Genomic DNA, 23,653 nt, shown 5'->3' on the forward strand with positions numbered 1-23,653 from the left:
AAGCTCTGGTCAGTACCCCCCGTTGTGGATCCGCCAGTATCCAGGCTGGCTAAACACACAGTTATGTCTGTCTCAGACACCGCGTCTCTCAAGGACTCGTCTGACCGCGCTCTTGATGCTGCGGTCAAATCTATTTTCCATGCTTCCAGCTCCTCTCTGCGCCCCCTGTTTGCCTTGACATGGGTGGCGAGAGCTATGAGTGTGTGGAGTAGGAACTTGCGCAAGTTGCTTCGCTCTTGCAATATTCCTTAGGAGGCTCTTGAGATCCTTGATTTGTTCTCTCTAGCCTCTAATTACTTGCTTCACGGCTCCTTAGATGCAGCTAGTTTGTCAGCCCTAACGGCAGCCAACGCTGTTTTTTGCCCGCTGAGTCCTGTGGCTAAAGCTATGGAACGCGGACAGTGCCTCCAAGAAGTCCCTGTCCACACTCCCCTTCCAGGGTTATCTTCTGTTTGGAGAATCCCTGGACAAGCTTATATCTGAGACGACGGGTGGTAAAAGTACCATTCTACCACAAAAGCGGCCTGTTTCCAAAAATTTTAAAGTCTTCTTGGCGCAGGCAGTCCTTTCGGCCCGCCCCCCAAAAACCATCACAGGGGTCGTCGCAACGCTCAGATCGGGGATCCGGTCCCTCAAGGGACTCTTCCTGGCGTTCCCACTCCAGACAATCTAAACCCAAGGGACCTCGCCCCGCGAAGGCCCCTCAGCATGACGCCGGGTACCCCTCAGAGCCGACTCCTGTTGGAGGGCGGCTTCTGCTTTTTCAGGATATCTGGCTAGACCATACTCACGATGCTTGGGTTCGAGAAATCGTCACCTCAGGTTACAAGATCGATTTCCATTCCCTACCGGCCAACAGGTTTCTGAGTCCACAACGCAAAGCCAGGCCTTATTTCAGGCCATAGCCTCTTTACAGAAAGCAAACGTTATCATTCCAGTGCCCCTGGAACAGCGCGGCAAAGGTTTCTATTCAAACCTCCTTGTCGTCCCCAAAAAAGATGGCTCTGTCCGTCCTATACTGGACCTCAAAAGGCTAAACAGATCCGTACGGATTCGGACCTTCCGAATGGAATCATTGCGAGCCGTACTAGCTGCTATGGAACCGGGAAAATTCCTAGCTTCCATAGACATTCAAGATGCTTATTTTCACACTAGAAGGTGGCCCGATTCTACGCATCGGGTATTCTAGAATTTACGTATTGTGTAGTTCATGTATGATTTTTGTTATAGATATAGATATATATATATATATATATATATGTTGTTGTGTGTAGTTACCAAGTGTTTGTGTAGGGCGCTGTACATGTTCTGGGTGTTGTCTGGATGTGGCGGGGGGTGAGAGCGGTGTTGTATGTGTGTTGCGTTGTTTGTGGAGCGCTGTGTGTCTGTCGCGTTGTGTGCGTGTGTTGCGCGGTTTGTGTGGGTGTGGTGCGTTTTGGGGGGAGGTATGTTTTGTGCAATGTGTGTGTTGTGCGGTATGTGCGTATATTTATGTATGCCGCTGTGTTTGTGTGTTGGGTGTTGTGTGTGTGCAGCGTTGTCTGTGTGTGTGGGTGTCTGTGTATGACGGTGTTTGTGGTTCCGTGTGTGTGTGTGTGTGTGTTGGGGGGAGGTGTGCACCTCCCATCGTGCTCCATCGCCCATGCTGCGCACCCCCCATCATGCCCCATCCCCTATGCTGCGCATTCCCCATCGTGCTCCATCCCCCATGCTGCGCACCCCCCATCGTGCTCCATCCCCCATGCTGCGCACTCCCCATCGTGCTCCATCCTCCATGCTGCGCACTCCCCATCGTGCTCCATCCTCCATGCTGCGCACTCCCCATCGTGCTCCATCCTCCATGCTGCGCACCCCCCATCGTGCTACATCCCCCATGCTGCGCACCCCCATCGTGCTACATCTCCCATGCTGCGCACTCCCCATCGTGCTACATCCGCCATGCTGCGCACTCCCCATCGTGCTACATCCTCCATGCTGCGCACTCCCCATCGTGCTACATCCCCCATGCTGCGCACTCCCCATCGTGCTACATCCCCCATGCTGCGCACTCCCCATCGTGCTACATCTCCCATGCTGCGCACCCGCCATCGTGCTCCATCCGCCATGCTGCGCACTCCCCATCCTGCTACATCCCCCATGCTGCGCACTCCCCATCGTGCTACATCCCCCATGCTGCGCACCTCCCCATCGTGCTACATCCCCCATGCTGCGCACTCCCCATCGTGCTACATCCCCCATGCTGCGCACTCCCCATCGTGCTACATCCCCCATGCTGCGCACTCCCCATCGTGCTACATCCCCCATGCTGCGCACTCCCCATCGTGCTACATCCCCCATGCTGCGCACTCCCCATCGTGCTACATCCCCCATGCTGCGCACTCCCCATCGTGCTACATCCCCCATGCTGCGCACTCCCCATCGTGCTACATCCCCCATGCTGCGCACTCCCCATCGTGCTACATCCCCCATGCTGCGCACTCCCCATCGTGCTACATCCCCCATGCTGCGCACTCCCCATCGTGCTACATCCCCCATGCTGCGCACTCCCCATCGTGCTACATCCCCCATGCTGCGCACTCCCCATCGTGCTACATCCCCCATGCTGCGCACTCCCCATCGTGCTACATCCCCCATGCTGCGCACTCCCCATCGTGCTACATCCCCCATGCTGCGCACTCCCCATCGTGCTACATCCCCCATGCTGCGCACTCCCCATCGTGCTACATCCCCCATGCTGCGCACCCCCCATCGTGCTACATCCCCCATGCTATAATAGTTCTCCTATTATACTCAGAGAGGAGTATAATAGGAGGACTGTAATAGAAGGAGTAGTCCTGGGGGGAGAGGAGTATAATGCCGGCTCCCTGCACATGTGTACCGGGAGCCGGTGTACACTGGTAACTATGATACACATCGGGTAACTAAGGGACCTTTTTTACCCGATGTGTATAATGGTTACCAGCGTTCACGGGCTCCGTCAAGATCCCAGCATCGCAAGGTTATGTCTGGCGCTGCTGGGATCGTGACGGAGCCGGTGTACACTGGTAACTATGATACACATCGGGTAACCAAGGGACCTTAGTTACCCGATGTGCATAATGGTTACCAGCGTTCACGGGCTCCGTCAAGATCCCAGCATCGCAAGGTTATGTCTGGCGCTGCTGGGATCGTGACGGAGCCGGTGTACACTGGTAACTATGATACACATCGGGTAACCAAGGGACCTTAGTTACCCGATGTGTATAATGGTTACCAGCGTTCACGGGCTCCGTCAAGATCCCAGCATCGCAAGGTTATGTCTGGCGCTGCTGGGATCGTGACGGAGCCGGTGTAGAAGCAAGCGATATCCCAGGATGTTGTGAGTGTGTGGATGTGATGTGTGAGGTGTGTGTGAGAGTGAGTGTGATCTGATGTGTGTGTGTGTACTCACCTGGGAGTCGGAGCTCCGTGTCAGTTGGGCCAGAGCGAGCGTGCATTACGTGAGGGGGGCGGGGCCTGCAGAGAGCCGGGGCGAGAGGCCAATCCGTGGGGGGGGGCGGGGCCATGGCGAGCCCAGCGGCCAATCAGCTTTGTGTCACCGTAAGGACACAATTTTGGAGCAAGACAGACAGACAGACAGACAGACAGACAGACAGAATAAGGCAATTATATATATAGATTCCCATATGTGTATCGCATCAACGGTTCCTTCGTTTTGCCGTAGGACACCGTCATTTCCAATTCAGGGCCCTTCCCTTTGGACTGGCTACTGCGCCTCGGGTCTTCACAAAGGTCATGGCGGCCGTCATGTCCATTTTACACCCCAGAGGCGTTCTGGTTGTTCCCTATTTGGACGATCTACTTGTCAAGCGGAGCTCTCCTCAAGTTTGCTCAGAAAGCGTGCAAATTTGCCCAGACACGCTCTCAAGGCTAGGGTGGCTTCTCAACTCAACAAGTCATCCCTCATTCCTCATCAGCGCATCACCTTTTTAGGTATGCTGATAGACACGGTTCAGGCCCGGGGTTTTTCTTCCAGAAGACAAGAGGTCTTCCCTGATCCGGGCCGCCCAATCCCTCCGCTCCCGCCGTTACCCATCCCTCCGGATTGGGATGAGAGTGTTAGGCAAGATGGTAGCAGTCATGAAAGCCGTGTCGTTTGCCCAATTCCATTTGCGCCCTCTGCAATTGGGTCTTCTGTCCTCTTGGGACAAGAATCCAGCCTCTCTAGACCGGTCAGTCCGCTTATCTCGGACTGCCCTCAGCTCCCTCGTCTGGTGGACTCAGGTCTCATCCCTATCTCAGGGGAAGTCCTTCCGCCCTGTCCACTGACACGTAGTCATGACAGATGCCAGCCTGTTAGGCTGGGGGGTGGTGTTTCTCCACCACACTGCTCACGGACGCTGGTCTCATCCCGAGCGATCCCTTCATATCAACGTTCTGGAGATCAGGGCCATATTTCTGGCCCTTCAGACCTTTCAACCCTTTCTTCTGGGCCTCCCGGTCCGCATCCAGTCAGACAATGCCACGGCTGTGGCTTACGTCAACCGTCAGGGAGGAACTCGCAGCAGGGCAGCGATGAAAGAAGTCTCCAGGATTCTTCTTTGGGCAGAGATGCACATTCCCATTATTTCAGCTGTCCATATTCCGGGGATAGACAACTGGGCCGCAGACTTTCTCAGCAGGCAAGGTCTAGCGGCAGAGGAATGGTCCCTCCACGACGAGGTGTTCCATCAGATCACTCTTCGTTGGGGGCTCCCAGATGTGGACCTCATGGCATCTCTGCTAAACGCCAAAGTACATCCCTTCGTATCCCGGTCGAGAGACCCGCTAGCGCTCGGCTCCGACGCTCTAGTCCTCCCGTGGTCGCAGTTTCGCCTGCCATACGTTTTCCTTCCGTTCCCTCTCATTCCGAGAGTAATCAAGAAAATCAAAGCGGAGGGAATCCCGGTGATCCTCGTGGCCCCGGACTGACCCAGAAGAGCCTGGTTTCCAGAGCTCCTCCACCTTCTCGGTGACACTCCCTGGCGTCTTCCCGACCGCCCAGATCTTCTGTCGCAAGGTCCAATATTCCACCAGAATACAGCACACCTGCATTTGACGGCGTGGCACTTGAATCCTTGATTCTAGCCAAGTCTCATCTTTTTTCCAGGGTAGTTCATACCATGCTTAATGCTCGCAAGCCTTCCTCCGCCAGCATTTATCACAGGACCTGGAAGACCTATCTCTCCTGGTGCAACCGTCCTAATCGGTCACCCCTGACCTTTTCAATCCCTAATGTTCTTGCCTTTTTGCAAGAGGGTATGGACTCGGGTCTTGCTCTCAATACCCTTAGGCTATGTGCGCACGTTGCGTACTAGCCCTGCAGAAATTTCTGCAGCGATCTGAAGAGCACATGTGCGCTTTAGATCGCTGCAGAAATGTCCGTAGTGAGCGCCGATTCCATGCGCTCTGCCTGCAGCTCCTCCCATAGACAGAGCAGGAGCTGCCGGCAAAGCGCAGGAAAGAAGTGACATGTCACTTCTTTTTGCGCAGCGCTTCGGCAGTAGCCGAAGCGCTGCGCTCTGAGACGCCACGTGCGCACGGCCCCTGCACAATCTCCATAGACTGTGCAGGGGACGCAGGACGCATGCAGTTACGCTGCGCTGCAAAGCACAGCGTAACTGCATGAATTTACGCAACGTGCGCACATAGCCTCAAAGGACAAGTTTCTGCCTTGTCAATTTTTTTTCCAGAAGCAGCTGGCTTCTCGCCCTCAGGTCCGTACCTTTCTTCAAGGGGTGGCGCTTTTGGTCCCCCCTTATCGTCACCCCTTAGATCCCTGGGATCTGAATCTGGTTCTCGGAGCGCTTCAGCTTCCTCCTTTCAAACCCTTGAGAGAAATCTCTCTTCAACGGCTGTCTTGGAAAGTTGCCTTTTTAGTCGCTATTACCTCTATCAGGCGAGTGTCCGAACTGGCAGCTCTGTCCTGTCGCTCACCTTACCTGATATTCCATCATGATAAGGTGGTCCTTCGGCCTTCCCCCGCCTTCCTTCCGAAGATCGTATCCTCTTTCCACCTGAACCAGGACATTGTGTTGCCGTCATTCTGCCCGGCCCCGGTCCACTCCTTTGAGAAAGCCCTTCACACTCTCTCGATCTTGTCAGGGCTCTGCGGATCTACATCTCCAGAACAGCGCCGTTGCGCAAGTCCGATGCCCTTTTCGTCCTCTCAGAAGGACACAAAAAGGGCGACCGGGCTTCCAAATCCACGATTTCTCGATGGATCAGGACTGCCATGTGTGAATCTTACAAAACACGAGGTGTTGTTCCTCCTCAATCTGTGCAGGCCCATTCTACACGAGCAGTGGGTGCCTCCTGGGCTATCCGCCATCAGGCTTCGGCGGCCCAACTTTGCAAGGCCGCTACCTGCTCCAGTGTGCACACCTTTACAAAATTCTACAGAGTGCATACGCATGCCTCCGCGGATGCTGCTCTTGGAAGACAAGTCCTTCAGGCGGCAGTGGCCCATTTATAAGTGGCCACTGCTCGGTTTTTTTACAGTGTTTTGATATGAGTTCCCTGCAGTTGCAGTTGTTAGTCAGCTCTTAGTCTGATGTTATACACTGTTAATAGTTCAGTTCCCACCCAGGGACTGCTTTAGGACGTCCCATTGTTTGTGTCCCCCAATGAAAAGGCGAGAAAGGAAAGGACATTTTTGTGTACTCACCGTAAAATGTCTTTCCTGGAGCCTTTCATTGGGGGACACAGCTCCCGCCCTTGTGGTTTTGGTTGTCCTTCTCCTACTGCTTTTACACCAAACTGAGCTAGTTTCCTGCCTAGCTGGGGTTATATGCTGTGGGGGGAGGAGCTAACACTTTTTTCAAACCTAGTGTCAAGCCTCCCTGGAGACACCATATAACCCACTGTCTGTGTCCCCCAATGAAAGACTCCAAGAAAGACATTTTACGGTGAGTACACAAAAATGTCCTTTTTTTTCCATAGGATTTGCTGGGGAATGTCCACAGAAAGGATACAACTATTTTCTTAAGAAATTTCTGCAGCAAAAACGCGGGTAAAAACTCAGTGTGTGCACAAGGATAGAATATGTCTGATCAGCATGGGTGTGACACTACTTCTGCCGCCGCCAGCACCAAGAGCGGCTGATTGGCGGGGGTGCCGGGACAATAACACACATACATTTTAAGGCTATGTTCACACTAGAAAAATGATTTTTCTTAAGAAATTTCTTAAGAAATTTCTTAAGAGTGAAGGATTAGTGCACCTGCGTTAAAAAACGCACCAAAAACGCACCTGCGTTTTCCGTGCGTTTTCCTTGCGTTTTTGGTGCGTTTTCGGTGCGTTTTTACCGCTGGTTGCTCCCTGCGTTATTGTGCCAATTATCTATGGCAAATAAAAGAAAAGAAGTAACATGCTCATTCTTTTTCTTAAGAAAATCTACTGAAAGAATTTTCTTAAGAAAAAAACGCAGTGTGTGCACAGCTAATTTTTTTTGCCATAGGTTTTGCTGGGGAATGTCTGCAGAAAGGTTACAAGAATTTCTCAAGAAATTTCTGCAGCAAAAACGCAGGTAAAAAACGCAGTGTGTGAACATAGCCTAAAGTTGTTTTATTTATTTATTTTTCAAGTCAAACGCTCGATTCTTCTATATCACCGTATTCACACACTTGGTGTTTTCGGATTGGTCCATGTCTTTGTACCAGTTCATTGAATGACCCTTGACCGCTTTATACCTTATAAAAGCGTTTATCATAGAAAGATTCAGGATTCAGTGTGGCCATATACTGGAGGATGGGATTCCTCATAACCCACCAGCTTGACTATATCATACCCTTTCAGATAGAGGGGGTGTCTGTACACCTTATTCCGTTGTTTATTATCAGTCACAATCCGCCGCTCTGATAAACAACGCAATCCGTTTGGCGGATTCCGTTGTTTCCCATAGACTTGTATGAGCGGCGGATTGTGACTGATGCCCTTGCATTGCATCCTCCGCCCGACTGATCAGTCGTGGAACGATTGACTGTCGGATGGCAGGAACGCAGCTTGTAACCTTTTTTGAGCACCAGAATCCTTTTTATTTCGCTGCGCATGCTCTCTCTTGGCGGCCAAACTATCAGCTGATTGCCCGGCAGCCGCCTTCTGTGAGCAATCAGCTGATCTCCCGGCCGCCGGCGTTTGAGAGCGATCAGTCGCTCTCAAAAGCCGGCGGCTGGGAGATCAGCTGATTGCCTAGCAGTCGGCTTCTGTGAGCAATCAGCTGATCACTCTCAAAAGCCGGCGGCCGGGAGATCAGCTGATCGCTCACAGAAGCTGACCGCCGGGCAATCAGCTGATCACTCTCAAAAGCTGGCGGCTGGGAGATCAGCTGATCGCTCACGGAGGCTATTGTGAACGATCACTCGTTTTACAACGGAATCCGCTTTCTTGTGACAATGAATTTCAATTCTTGTCACCCGTTGTACAGCGCATCAGTCACAAGCATCAAGCAACGCATGTGACTGATGCAAAACAACGGAAATGTGAACCTAGCCTTACAGAACCAGCACTGATTGGATAATGTCACAGTGCACAGGGACACCCCTCAACAGTGGTAAGTCCCAGCTTTCACTTTATTGGTACATTTTTAGGTTGAATAATGGAGAAACAGGACAATGTAGCGTTCTTTAAAAAAAAAAAAAAAAAGTTGATCCAGAATTATTACTCCAGGAAAAAAATATATATATTTTTTTTACTACAATGTACAATTCAGGAGTTGCCTTCCCTCCTTACAAGATACAGGTTTGCATTTAGTCTGGCTCATCCAAAGAAATCTGTCTCCAGATTTTTGCACTTTATCAGAGAGCAGCATAACGTAGGGGCAGAGACCCTGATTCCAGTGATGTGTCACTTACTCATATTCTGGCTTTAGTTTTTATAAAATCACTATTTTTATCAGCAGATTATAATCACTAGAGGACTAGTAAACCTACTGCTGTATAGTCCTTCATATTCTTGAGTGCTGCATAACCCTATTATTCATTGGCATTCTTCTGCCTATGCACAGTGAACACAGAAAGCTACCAGTCAGTGCTGTGGGTGGGTTATACAGAGCTTAGCATTGAGAGAACTGGTAGGTCTGCAGTAGATAAAACTGGGATTTTATCAAAACAAAAGCAAGCAACCCAATAAGTGACACATCGCTGGAATTAGGGTCTCTGTTCCTATATCATGCTGCTCTCAGATGGGGTAGCAAAGACCTGGTGATAGGCTCCCTTTAACCATCTAGCCATTCCATAATGTTTTGCATTTGAGAGGGGTACAGTAAATGTGCTATATGTTAATGATTCAAATATTTTTTTCAGGCCTCAGGACAGGCGATCAGGGTATGATCAACAGTACCACTCCTCTGCTCAGGGCGAGCATGAGCTGCTGGAGTCAAAGAGACCTCGGCTAGAACAGGTGGACTCTCACTACCGAGTCTCTGCGGGCTCTGTTGTACCTCTGGTATCAGCCATCCAGGAGGGGCTTCGATCACAAGGGGATATTAAAAAGGTAGGTGTCAGCTTATCAGTATTGCATGCTACGTGGGGTAGACACCCCATTCTCCGGATCTTTGCTGCTGAACCCCCAGGAACCATACATTTATCGCACATTTATCATCTGTCCTGGATGTAATTGCTGTTTATAGGACACCCCCGTTAATGTTCGCTAATATGATATAATTAGCTTCCATTCTCTGCAGTGCTTCTTGTAGTAAGTCTGTATTCATTACTGTTCAGTGTAATTAATGTTTGTTTGTGTTTTTAAAAGGAACAGGGACTGTCGGGCAAAAATGAGGGGCCCTCGTCCCCCCTGTCCGGCCAAGCCAATGACGACCAGGACGCATCTCCCTCCAAACTCTCTAAAGAAGAATTGATTCAAAGCATGGACCGGGTCGACAGGGAGATTGCAAAAGTTGAGCAACAGATTCTGAAACTGAAGAAAAAACAGGTATTAAAATCCTCCGTGCTTGGGTGAAGGCTGGCGTGGACGGGGATCAGGTCATGGGGTAACGTCGGGCACGTTTATGAAATTACTCAGGAATTAATGGTGACGTCCAGGGAGAAAGAGACAGATATTTGAGCAATGATTCCATGTCCTGGAGAAAACACTACAAAAACGCAGCGTCTCTTCTACTTGGATAAATATGAACGCTGCAACTAATCAGCCACCGCTGATTGGCTGCACTGTTTGTTTGACTACTCCGTTAGCTGTTGATATGCTCAGTAATGAGTATCAAAGTGCCTCTGAGCCACTCCGGAGGGAAGTATCCTTATTTTTTCTTTTTTACCCAAAGAGACCAAAAATACAATACAGTGTACAAACTTTTTTTTTTTTTTTTTTTTGGTTTTGGGCTTTTAGTTTTTTACTTATTTCCATAGCCTTATGAGGACTTATTTTTTTATGTGAGTTGAGTTGTAATTTTGAGTGACCCTAGTCAAATTCAAGCGTGTCCGATTCTGGCCATACCAGACTTGTAGAGGCCATATCTGCAAGCGCTCCATTTTCAAGTGAATTTGTCACGTCCAATATGCACCCAGAACCACGAGCCGTTCTGGGTGCATATTGCACCTAATGGCCCCTGTATACACTAGCATAGATAAAGGGATCTTTAGAAAAAGTATTTCTAAAGATCTTTTACCGTATGCTAATGAGTGAGGGGACTAGTCCCCTGGGTGTTAGTTCCCTGGCCAGTCTGCCTCATTAGCATATTAGTACTGTGCTAACATGGTAATGAATACGCAACGTCAGAGGATGATCTTTCACCTCTCCACTGTCATCGCCGCCCGACGCTGGATTTCGTCTCAGTGCGCATGACCCCGGAGTTTGGGTCATGAGCACTATGAAGCCGGGTGTACACGTCCTGGCTGCAAACTGAAGTAGTGCGCATGACCCAAACTCCGGGTTCATGTACACTGAGCCAAAATCCAGTGTCGGACGGCAATGGCAGCGGAGAAGTGAGTGAGATCATCCTGTGCCACTGCACATTCATTAGCATGATAGCACGCCCACAGGGACGTACTAACATGCTAATGGAGCCGACTAGCCAGGGGAACGAACACCCAGGGGACTAGTCCCTTCACTCATTAGCATACGATAAAAGATCTAATCTATCTATGCTAGTGTACACAGGGACGGTTAGGCAGGGATTAGCAATATCCACCCAAAACTGCTCGTGGTTCTGGGTGCATATTGCACCTGACAGGTTCACTTTAAGCATTCGGTCCCTGCCGTTAAAGGCAGAAGACTGCAGTGAAGCAAACCTCTCCCCCAATTACTTGCCCTGAGAACCCAATCAGTTGCTCAAAAAAACTAGCTCTGTATTGCTCCTGGATGTGCAGAGCGGTGTATGTGCTCGTACATTCCTTTGAGCCCTTACTCAACTCTGTGCTTGTGCTCATGTACATGAGATATCCGGGGCATATGCCCTTTATTTGGGGCATGTAGAGCGGTGGCGATAGCTCAGTGATCACCCCTTGAGCTCCAGCACTTCTGCTACATTGACATGAACTTTGTGACTTTGCAGAAACTGCTGTGTGTGGCCGTGTTTCTACAGTTTTGCACCTGATTAATTTTCTGTTAGTGTGTGAGCAGAGCTCATTAGTAAACGTGCATCCGCTCCATATCTGTTATATAACATGGAACACCCTGTAGTTTAGGTAAAATCACTTTATCAGCAAATTATCACTAGAGAGGACTTGTAAACCTGCTGTCACAATAGTCCTTCATATTCTTGAGTTGCTGTATAACCCCGCCAATACCACTGATTGGCAGCGTTTCGCCTATGTATAGTATACACAGAATGCTGACAAACAGTGGTGTGGGTGAGGTTATACAGTTTGAGCAGAGCTCGTTAGTAAATGTGCATCCGCTCCGTATTCGATATATTGTGTTTCCCTGAAAATAAGCCCTGGCAGAATTTTTCAGCCTTTTTGGAGACGGCTTCAAATATAAGCCCTACTCCAAAAATAAGCCCTCGTTGCATACTCAAACTAAGGAGTACTTTACACGCTGCGATATCGCTACCGATATATCGTCAGGGTCACATCGTTAGTGATGCACATCTGGCACCGGTAGCGACATCGCAGCATGTGACAGAAATGAGCGGCGATCAACGAGCGCAAAAACGTGAAAAATCGTTGCTCGTTGACACGTCGTTCATTTCCTTAATATCGTTGCTGCCACAGGTACGATGTTGTTAGTCGTTCCTGCGGCAGCACACATCTCTATGTGTGACACCGCAGGAACAACGAACATCTCCTTACCTGCGTCCACCAGCAATGCGGAAGGAAGGAGGTGGGCGGGATGATACGTCCCGCTCATCTCCGCCCCTCCGCTTCTATTGGGTGGCCGCTTAGTGACGTCGCGGTGACGCCAATTGCACCTCCCCTTTGAGGGAGGGATTGTTCGGCAGTCACAGCGACGTCGCTGAACAGGTATGTGCGTGTGACGCTGCCGTAGCGATAATGTTCGCTACGGCAGTGATCACCACATATCGCACCAACGACGGGGGCGGGTGCTATCGCACGTGACATCGCTAGCAATTGCTAGCGATGTCGCAGCATGTAAAGTACCCCTAACAGTATCCAGAAATAGGGCTTGTGCAGCAGCCCTATTTCAGGATACCTATCTTCTATTGTCCCCTTGTGTTGCTCTAAACCCCGGCTAATTAAGAGAATGAATATTCACCCTCCTCTCCCTTAATCCCGCCCACGGGCACTTCGCCTGCACTCTGCCTGATGTATTACACTGCCGGACCGAGGATCACATCACAATCTTCGGCAACTTTCATGAGTTGAGTGTAACAGCTGCATAGACATACATGGTCACTCTCAGATTAAGAGTGCTGCCGATGATTGTGGTGAGTAAGCGCATGACTCTGAGCAGTGGGTGGGATTCTGGTTGGGGAAGTTGGTGAATATGTATTCACTTAATTAGCCGGCACTCCTGATCTGAGAGTGACAGTGCGTATGTCTATGCGGCTGTGCCGATTATTGTGATGCGATCCTCGGACTGGCAGTACTGGTAATACAGCAGGCATAGTGCAGGGGGAAGTGCAGAACTCAGAACGGTGGGCAGGATTACAGGAGAGGAAGGTGAATATTCATTCTCTAAATTAGCCGGCACTCCTGATCTGAGAATGACAGTGCATATGTCTATGCGGCTGTGCAGATGATTGTGATGCGATCCTCGGACAGGCAGTACTGGTAATATAGCAGGGAGAGTCTGGATTCAGTGCAGGACTCAGAACGGTGGGCAGGATTACAGGAGAGGAGGGTGAATATTCATTCTCTTAATTAGCTGGCACTCCTGATCTGAGAGTGGCAGCGCGTATGTCTATACAGCTGTCACTCTCAGATCAGGAGAGATAGTGAGGATTGTGGTGTGCTCTTCAGGCTCTAATACAGCAGGCAAATATAAGACACCCCCTGAAAATAAGCCCTATTGCATTTATCAAAGCAGAAAAGAACCTAAGCCCCATGTCTTGTTTTCGGGGAAACACGGTATATGATGGAACACCCTTCTTCTCTGTCACTGGGCAAACCCTTGGACCAAAATCCAGGAATGTGAACAAACTGTTGCTTCTCGATGTGACTAGACGCTGATTGGAGTTTTACGTTGTATGATGGAAATTTTTTTTCCTCTTGTGTAACTTAGCAACAGCTTGAAGAAGAAGCAGCCAAACCTCCGGAGCCAGAGAAGCCCGTCTCCCCTCCACCTGTGGAGCAGAAGCACCGCAGCATAGTCCAAATTATTTATGATGAGAACCGGGTAAGTGGGCTCTTTATTTTCTGTGGCATTCCCTGCACCTGTATACTGCTGCTTGTTTCCTAAGCTTAGCTCGGCTATTAAAAAACAATTAAAACTTCATATTTTTACACTTTTTATTGTTTTCCTTGTGCATAGTTTTATCAGTTGTGTGTTAACGTGACTGTTCTACATATTTAAAGGGGTTGTCCAGCTTGGCAGACTTAATTTGAAAACCACTAGAATGGCAAAATAAACCGTACTGCTTCAGTTCAGACTGTTGTGGGATACACTCTGGTCTGTGCTTCCTTTTTTAGCTATGACCGCTGCAGCCAGTCAATGATTGTAGCAGGTTGTCAGGAATTTGGATCCAGAGCGGTAGGGGATTTACGAGTGGACTATAGCTTATTTTGAATATTTGAGGCTCTCTTAAAATACATTTTTCATAACGTAGGGGCAGAGATCCTGATTCCAGCGATGTGTCACTTACTGGTCTGCTTAGTGTGGGTTTGATAAAATCACTGATTAATCAGCAAGTGATTATCATTAGAGGACTAGTTGGTGTGCTGCTAGGTAGTCCAGCATATTCCTGAGCTCTGTATAACTGCTAGATCTGCAGCAGAGAAAACAGTGATTTTATTAAAATGACAGCAAACAGCTCAGTAAGTGACACATCGCTGGAATCGGGGTCTGTGTTTCTACATTATGCTGCTCTCAGATGGGGGAGCAAAAACCTGGTGACAGATTCCCTTTAAATGTACAAGGATCTGTGCAGACTTGAAGTTTGTGTTGCTGGGACTGGGGCTATAATTGGTGCAGATAGATTATACCTGTGATGTAATGCCCATTGTCTTGCTCCCCAACTAGACTGCGGGTTCTCTTCCTATGGTGTATTTATCAGTATTACGTGTCTGGTTGTATTGGCTGCTGCTTCTGTTGATTTCCCAGTGGGTTGAGCTGCCGGTAATACATGTGATGTTGGGCTTTTCGCTTTCAGGACTGCATTTTAAATTTGTGGTTTCCAGCATTTCTTTGAGTGAAACTCGGAGCCAGCTCTTATGGTGAGAGCGCCTGACAATAAAGCCTAGCAACGAGACGGGGGAAAAACACATTTCTGCAACACTTGAAGCTTTCCTTACTTTATAAGAATGCATTTGTATTGACAAACATTTAAAGGGAACCTGTCACCAGGATATTCCCCTATATAATTGCCTCTGTCTGTCTGTCTGTCTGTCTGTCTGTCTGTCTTGCTCCAAAATGACGTCATTATAGTGACAACCATCGCCACAACGCGCGCTAAAGAGCCTGCGACCAACGGCTCAGCTAACTGAACAGCCCGAACTACGGGCCGACAGGACGACGCTCGACACTTTTCCCTGCACCCACACGGAGCCCCGACTCCCCGGTGAGTGGTGCACCCCCGGGAGCCAACACCGGCAACCCAGCCGACACATACCCACCGCCCGCCTCTGCCCCCCGCACACATTAACCCACTCGGCTCCATCACCCCTCCCCCCCCGCACTTCGCATATATACACTGAACACACGCACACACGAATAGTCACCTGTCCCCAGCACTGACGTCCTTAGCGCCATGTCCCTGCTAGGCTCCACCCCCCGCACACATTACCCCTCTCGGCTCCGCATCCCCCCGCACTACGCCATCCGCATGTATACACTGAGCACACACACACACACACACACACACACACACACACACACACACACACACACACACACTCGAATAGTCACCTGTCCCCAGCACTGACGTCCTCAGCGCCATGTCCCCTCCGCATCCCCCCGCACTCCGCCATCCGCATGTATACACTGAGCGCACACACACACACACACACACTCTCTCTCTCTCACACGACTAGTCACCTGTCCCCAGCACTGACATCCTCAACGCCATGGCTCCGCTTGGCTCCACCCCCCGCACGCATCCCCCCCCCGCCGTCCGCATGTATACACTGAGCACACACACACACTCACACGAATAGTCACCTGTCCCCAGCACTGACGTCCTCAGCGCCATGGCCCTGCTCTGCTCCACCCCACCCCGCACTCTGCCCCCTGCACACATTACCCCGCAGGATGGGGGCACATGTCAGGATGGTGGCTGCACCATGATGGGGGCAACCTACATACACTGTTCCTACGTCAAAGTGCAAGTTGTTGACACCCCTTTACAAGGAAAGTTACTTACAGATAGTGAAAAGGTCTTCACACAAAATGTGTACAGAAATATTTTTACTGAACTTTCCACTGTTCATGGCCTTCTTTCATTACAAGCCATGGATATCATTAAACATTAGACTCCTTTATTAAAACTGTTCCTTCTGTTGTTTGTCATTTTTAAACCAATAAACAATAAGAATACTAAATTAAACCTAACCCATCCAGTCCATTCATTACCTTATTATTCAATCTGCTAACCTACATACACATTCTAGACTACCCGATACGTTAGAATTGGCCACCTTCTAGTTGTATATAAGAGCCCAGGCTGCTCTGTATGACGTAAGAATCACCTTTATTATACTCACCTGCAAGGTGGTTGGGTGTCACTAGTGTCTGTCTGGCGCCTCCTCACTTCCTCCCATCACCGTCGTCCTCCTCAGCCCCGTGTGGATGACGCGTCCTACATTATCCACACAGAGGCCGCCATTGCGCTCCTGCGCGCGTTGATCTGCTTTGCTGCCTCTAGTGCCGTTATGGTTCCGGTGATGTCGGAATTCCTGTTCCCGGCCCACAGGACATTATTAGGACACAAGAGCCCCGTGACCAATCAGCTCCGGCTTCCTTCTCCCCACCTTCGTACCGTTAAGTAATTAACAGGAAGTGAATAACAGCCGCAGCGCTGACTTCCTGTTAATTACTCTACCATACAAAGTCGGGGAGACGGAAGCTGGCGATGACTGATCTCGCATGTCACAATGTCAGGTGGTCCTCGGGTACACAAATTCTGTCATCGCTGGAACCACACAGACACCGGAGGAGAGTATAGGCTTTATTATTTTTATGGGGGCAAACGTTTTGGTATTGTCACCATGAAAATCTAGTGTACTGGTAGCTCACTTTACGACTGCAGTAAAAGCAGGATCTGCTCATGTGTGTCTAACAATGCTGCTCCTCTTTCTTTTTGGGTTTTGGCAAAAAATAAGGGAGGGGGTGAAGGTTAGGATCACAGAGTAGAGCCATTTTGTTGGTGTAATGTGATACTGACATGTGGACAGTGTTCCCGCAGACGGCTGGCAGCACCGGTTCTTTTAGTTGTATCATATATGATAGGATTAGATGCATAGCTCAGTGGGCTGCATCACATGTCTAATATTTCGACTCATTTGTTTGTGTCACAACTGTGACAGAAAGGGGTTGACTGGATTGGAGCCACTGCGCTGGCCCTCGGACTAAGCATACCCTAGGCTTTCCCTCAACCCAGAGGTACGCTTAAAGGTAGCGAAGTCTGAGCCCCAGCGTCTTTTTATCTCCTGCTCTTGGCCATGATAGTAGGACCCCCTCCACAACACACCATCCTAGGGGATGGGCCAGGACAGAAGTCTAAAACCCCACCAACATATACAGACAGACAGGGGTAAAAACAAAACTCGCGCTCACCTATAACAAACACCAGGTGACCACAAAAGGTGTACAGGGAGGGGTAATTAAGGAAAGGCGAAAATATCAAAACTGGCTACTTTCACACATCAAAGCAGCAGTAACCACCTTCTCACAGCTCCAGGCCTAGCTCCAGAATGAACTAAATAACCGGCATCCTTTGTAGGGAGCAGAGGGTTTTTATCCAGGCCAGAAGTAGTCATCAGAGAAATCACCTGGGCAGGGTTAATGAGCTTGCTGCTGGCAAGGAAAACTGACATTAACCCTGCGACTGCCAAAAGAAGAACAAATGTTTAATGTGTATGGCCTCAGATGATGAGACTCCAAACCTGAGCCTGTTACTAATCTCAGAAAGAGACGACTGTGACAGTGTGATTTGCTTTTCTATCTACCTTTACACCTTACAGCACCTTACAGAAAATCTGATGTAGTTTTAGGTCAAATTTATGTAGAAATTTCAAAAAATTTTGAAGCACCACTGTATGTAGAGGTCTTAAGTGCTGAATCGTACCTTGATGTTTGGTTACATGATGTGGTTGACATGGCCGCAGAAGCCGGGCGCACACTATTTGGAGAAGTTGGCTGTTACATTCCACTGACACCCCACTGCAACGGCCAGGATCAGAGCTGTGTAACCGCTTAGTTACCATTGACCGGGTATTATAGAACGATAATATGCATAAAAAAGATTAAAAATTGCTTCAAAAGTTTGCAGCATTGCTATAGTTCAAAATTAGCTTTTTTTTTTTTAAACTTTTTGCCTTTATCACTTTTGGGAAAATATTACATTCCTCACCATGGCAAACGGCAGCTGAATGATGCACCCCATTCATTAAAGGGAATCTGTCACCAGGTTTTTGCTCCCCCATCTGAGAGCAGCATAAGGTAGAGACAGAGACCCTGATTCCAGCGCTGTCGCTTATTGAGCAGTTTGCTGTCATTTTAATAAAATCAATGTTTCTCTGCTGCAGATCTAGCAGTTATACAGATCTCATGAATATGCTGGACTACCTGGCAGCACACCAAGTATTCCTGTAATGATAATCTACTGATGATTAAACGGTCATTTTATGAGAACTACACTAAGCAGCTCAGTAAGTGACACATTGCTGGAATCAGGATCTCTGTCCCTATGTTAAGCTGCTCTCCGATTAAGTGTTAAAAACCTTGCGACCGATTCTCTTCAAGGCCCTAATTTTGTAGCGCTGATGATTGATTTTAATTAAGGCTACTTTCACACATCCGTTTTTTTGCTCTGCGGCACAATACGGCGCCCTGCAGAAAAACCGCAACCGTTTTTTTTGCCGCCGGTTGCGGGTTTTTTTTTTTTTTGCATAGACTTTCATTAGTGCCGTATTGTGCCGCATGGGCTTGCGTTCGGTCCGGTTTTTGCCACATGCGGCAGATTTAGCCGATGCCGCGGCCGGATGGAACGTTGCCTGCAACGTTTTTTGCTTCGGCAAAAAAAAAAAACGCATCGCGCCGCGGCGCATTTTTCAATGCATGCCTATGGACGCCGGATGCGGCGCGATGCGGAGAAAAACGCATCCGGCCGCCGCATGCGGTTTCTTCCACTGCGCATGCTCAGTAGTGTGCCGCAACCGGAAAAAAACGGACGGGCCGCATGTAAAAACTTATGCAAAGGATGCGGTGTTTTCGCCGCATCCGTTGCATAGGTTTCACAGCCGGATTGAGCCGCACTGCAAAAACCGGATGTGTGAAAGCAGCCTAACAGCTGCAGTTCAGCCAGTTGCAAACAACTCAATGTATTGCTTTGACTGCAGCTGTAACTATTTAAAATGATTCCGTGCTACAACAAAAAGTCTGTAGTCCAGGCTTAAGAGGCTTTGTTGGCCCAAAATGACTGTTCAAACCAAGTACAGGCTCTTGGTGCATCATGACGGGGCCAAATAATTAAGTGCACCTTCCCGTCTGCTTGTTTTCCCTGTATCTCCACCCTCCCCTTTTCTTTGATTGACAGCTCTGACTTCATAGAGCCTGAGAAGGGAGGAGATGGAGGGAAAACCAGCAGATGGGAAAGTGTAGATAAATGATTAGCCCTGCCATGATGCACCAAGTGCCTGTACTTAAGGGGGCTTTACACGCTACGACATCGCTAATGCGGAGTCGTTGGGGTCACGGAATTTGTGACGCACATGCGGCCGCATTAGCGATGTCGTTGCGTGTTACACCGATGAGCGATTTTGCATCGTTGCAAAAACGTGCAAAATCGCTCATTGGTGACATGGGGGTCCATTCTCAAATATCGTTCCTGCAGCAGTAACGAAGTTGTTCCTCGTTCCTGCGGCAGCACACATCGCTCCATGTGACACCGCAGGAACGAGGAACCTCTCCTTACCGGCCTCCCGACCACAATGCGGAAGGAAGGAGGTTTGCGGGATGTTACGTCCCGCTCATCTCCGCCCCTCCGCTTCTATTGGGCGGCGATTCAGTGACGCTGCTGTGACGTCGCTGTGACGCTGAACGAACCGCCCCCTTAGAAAGGAGGCGGATCGCCGGTCACAGCGACGTCGCAGGGAAGGTAAGTATGTGTGACGGGTCCGGGCGATGTTGTGCAAAACGGGCAGCGATTGGCCCGTGTCGCACAACCGATGGGGGCGGGTACGCACGCTGGCGATATCGGTACCGATATCGCACTGTGTAAAGCGGCCTTTAGTCTGTCTATAGTGACAGAGACCCATCAAGGGGAATCTGTCTGTAATCTGTTTGCAACATGAGTTAGGGACTGAGACCCTGACTCCATCGATATATAACTTTGTTTAGTAGGTGCAGAAGTTATGATAGAATCAGTTTTCTCTGATGCTGATTTAGTATAGCTCAGTTGTGGAGCTGTGTATAACCCACCCACACTACAGCTATAGCTTAAGACATACGGCATGAAATCGGTGCGAGTGGAGTGCGATAAAACATCACATTCCACTCGGACCAATATTAGCCTGTGTGTCAGCACACATGAGCGATTATTTTCTCAGCCCTAATCGGACCGAGAAAACAATCGCAGCATGCTGCAGGTGCAATGCGATCCTTGTTTCTCTCGCACCCATTCAAGTCTATGGGGCGAGAGAAAAATCGCACTGCACTCACGGTACACCGGTGTACTGTGAGTGCAGAGCGAGAATGGAAATAGCCGGCAACGGAGGAGAGAGGGAGATAAATCCCTCCCTCCCCCTCCTCAGTGCCGGCCCGGCCCTCCTCAGTGGTGGCCTGCACCCCACAGCTGTGGCACGATCGCATGATCGGACCTCAGAGTCGCAGTGACACTCGCCTCCTGCTGTGCTGCCAGCGTGAGCCGAGTATCATGCGAGGATCGCAGTAGTCCCCATGTGTCCCTGGCCTATCTGTGTACCTTGCATTGTGGGAGAGAGCTGCTAATCAGTGCTGGGGGCGAAGTCGGACTTGGTGGCACAAGGCCAGTTGCCAAGTAGTGATAATCTATTGCTGATAAAACACTGATTGAATTAAAACAGCAACAGTGACCCACCAGTGTAATCAGGGTTTCAATGACGAGCCAAAATCTTAAGATCTGTTAGATGACTGCTGACTAGTGTTGAGCGGACCCGGATCCGCAAAATCCGGATCCGCGCGGTTTGAGCGGCAGATCAGAGTCCGACCCGGACCCGGGAATCCGGGTGCACGATCCGGATCCGTTTTTTTTTTTTCTCTCACACTCTCTCTCTCTCTTGTCCCTCTCGGGTGGAATAGAACAGTATGGAGGAGAAGTGGCTCTGCTGGTAAATATTACCACCTTCTCCAAAGATGATGAATAATTTTCTTTTCAATCACCTTTTTTATTTAAAAAAAAAACAAAACACCGGTACGGAGCAGAGTAATCCGAAGCGAATCACAATTTATACAAATGACATTTCTGAAAAGTGACATTGTAGGTGTGCAGAACATGTGAGCCATGATGTCCGGTCAGGGGAGATGGGGGATTGGTGGATCCTCTATAACCTGAGTAATGCTTTTCAAGTAAATACAACCTTACAGGTGCTCTTATGTAAAAAAACAAACCAAAAAAGTAAGTCTGTAGAAATGTATGGGCGTAGAAGAAAATCCCTTTGAGGCCATAACTGAATGTGGCTGCTAGCTGTTGCAAATTTAATCCCATTGGCAAAGTGACTTTAATTTTATGTTGCCCAGTTTCATTGTGGGGTTTGTTCCCGCAAGATCCGTAATTCCTTGTATTCAGTGTATACCCCTCTGTCCATATATTCTAATCTAGGTATACATCGGTGCTTGTTATCCTCTGCAGGACAGGCAGCCTGGGTCACTGGTAGATTGCCTTTTGATAGCTACAGATGAGATGAACGCCGTTCACCGCTTACATAGCCCATTCAGGATAGACGTTAATGAGTGGGATGTTATGGTTGGCGGTGTCCTAGCATAGATGTCTGGAGCGGGTTTTTAATTTGGGCTCAAAAAGGGCCATCATGCCTTGACCTATCCCAATTATTACATCTATCTCCATGAGCTACGCATACCCCCTGATGTAGGCTATCACATAATCTCTATTAGGGTGTAGCGGAGTAGGTATATTTGGGCCCCCCCACCTTTTTCCCCCTTTCTCTCCCCTTCAATCTTTATCTCATTCTATCTCCCTTCTAATTGTCTTTCTTCTGATCAGTTTGTATAAGTTATGATACTCTTTGCATATGTTTATCCATGGTGCACCCCCGGTAGGGGAATGTATTGTCTGTTTTCATTTTCTCTGAAATTAATTAAAATGATTTGAAACTAAAAAGGGCCAGCGCCAGTAAAATGCATTGCTACCATTGTAGCTGTTCTAGTCCTGGTGCCTTCTAGGACCTTATAGTCCTTCATCTGACTTTTTGGGACGCTGTTGGTTTCTCTGCCTGAGATTTTGGCCCCAACTTGATAACGAGAACCAGTCTCTATTTTCATTAAATGTGAATGTAATTTGCTTTCTCGCTCTGTTGTAAATCAATCTCACCGACGTATTTCCCCTCTAATTAGCTTTGTCGGCTGTGTTAAAACTAGTTTAGAGATCTGCTGTCTGGTGTGATCAGATCTGGAAGGTGTCAGAGCAGCTGAGCGCTGGCTTCAATAATACCCATTGCTATGTGGTAGTCCAACAACACTACGCTGTAGCCTCTCTGACGGCTTCCTATTCCCATATATTTACGAAGCTTCTTATAGTGGCAGAATTGTAGCACCATGTATATTATACTCCTGCTCTGACTCTCCATTACCACGAAACCCCTGTATTATGCAGAACAGTTCAGCACTATGCACCAAGATGTAATCCATAGAGATACATTATAAGGGCCATTCTCAGCCCTACTCATATAATGGGGTTGTCTCATGTTCTGATCATCAGGAGCACACTGCTCTTCTTCCTCCCGGCTTCCTGCTTGCTGAGGAGCGGTGTGCTCCTGAAGCCTGACAGTTCGGGCCAGTGGCATTGTCACTCTGCTGCTCCTATTGTACTCCCTCCCATGCTTCAAGCAGAGAGGACTTTCCACTGTAGAATGGCAGTAGCACAGGACACTGAGGCTGGTCACATCCAGCAATCTACCCAGCTCCAGAGAAGCGCTTGCAATCTGTAGAGCAAACGGCTTGTAAGGGTATGTGCGCACTAGGCGTTTTTTTCACGCTGCGTTTTTATGTGCGTTTTTCTCAAAAAACGCACCCGCGGCTAAAAAACGCGACAAAAACGGATGCGTTTTTACCGCGATTTGGTGCGTTTTTGCTCACTGCGTTTTTAATCAGTGCACAATGCCATTAAAGATTGTTGATGAAAAAAAAAAAGGTCTGATGTCATTTCCTTCTTCAAAATGTTCATTGTATGCAGGAGAGCAGACAGCTGCAGAACTAGTGTATGCAGGAGAGCAGACAGCAGCTCTAGAACTACAAGGCTCAGCATCCTCCATCCAGGACTGTATGCAGGAGTTTTTTGCCCAGAAAGAAAAAAAAAAATGACATGGGCTTCGCTATATTTTTGTATGCTAGCCAGGTACAGCAGGCAGGTACAGGCTGCCCCCATTCCCCAGCTGCCTATTTGTACCCGGCTGGGAATCAAAAATATAGGGAAGCCCTTTTTTTTTTTTCATTTTCATGAATTTCAAGAAATAATTAAAAAAAAAATGACATAGGCTTCGCCCAATTTTTGAGTTCAGCCAGGTACAACTAGGCAGCTGGGCATTGGAATCCGCAGTGCAGAGTGCCCAAGCTTTCTGGGCACCCCCACTGCGAATTGCAGTCCGCAGCTACCCCAGAAAATGGCGCTTTCATAGAAGCGCCATCTTCT

The 23,653-nt window shown here is 49.0% G+C and overlaps 1 protein-coding gene across 10 annotated transcripts in view; it reads left to right on the plus strand.

Annotated features, from left to right (window-relative positions):
• Window positions 1-23,653, plus strand: part of NCOR1 (nuclear receptor corepressor 1) — a 320,571-nt gene that overhangs the window by 78,305 nt on the left and 218,613 nt on the right. For all 10 annotated transcript variants that reach the window (XM_075335195.1, XM_075335194.1, XM_075335193.1 and 7 more), the window contains exons 4-6: window positions 9,321-9,510; window positions 9,769-9,948; window positions 13,657-13,770. In XM_075335195.1, the coding sequence (XP_075191310.1) occupies window positions 9,321-9,510; window positions 9,769-9,948; window positions 13,657-13,770 (484 nt within the window). The remainder of the gene's footprint in view (window positions 1-9,320; window positions 9,511-9,768; window positions 9,949-13,656; window positions 13,771-23,653) is intronic.

This window comes from Anomaloglossus baeobatrachus, chromosome 2 (genome assembly GCF_048569485.1).
Source record: "Anomaloglossus baeobatrachus isolate aAnoBae1 chromosome 2, aAnoBae1.hap1, whole genome shotgun sequence".
NCBI classification, from domain to species: Eukaryota; Metazoa; Chordata; class Amphibia; order Anura; family Aromobatidae; genus Anomaloglossus; species Anomaloglossus baeobatrachus.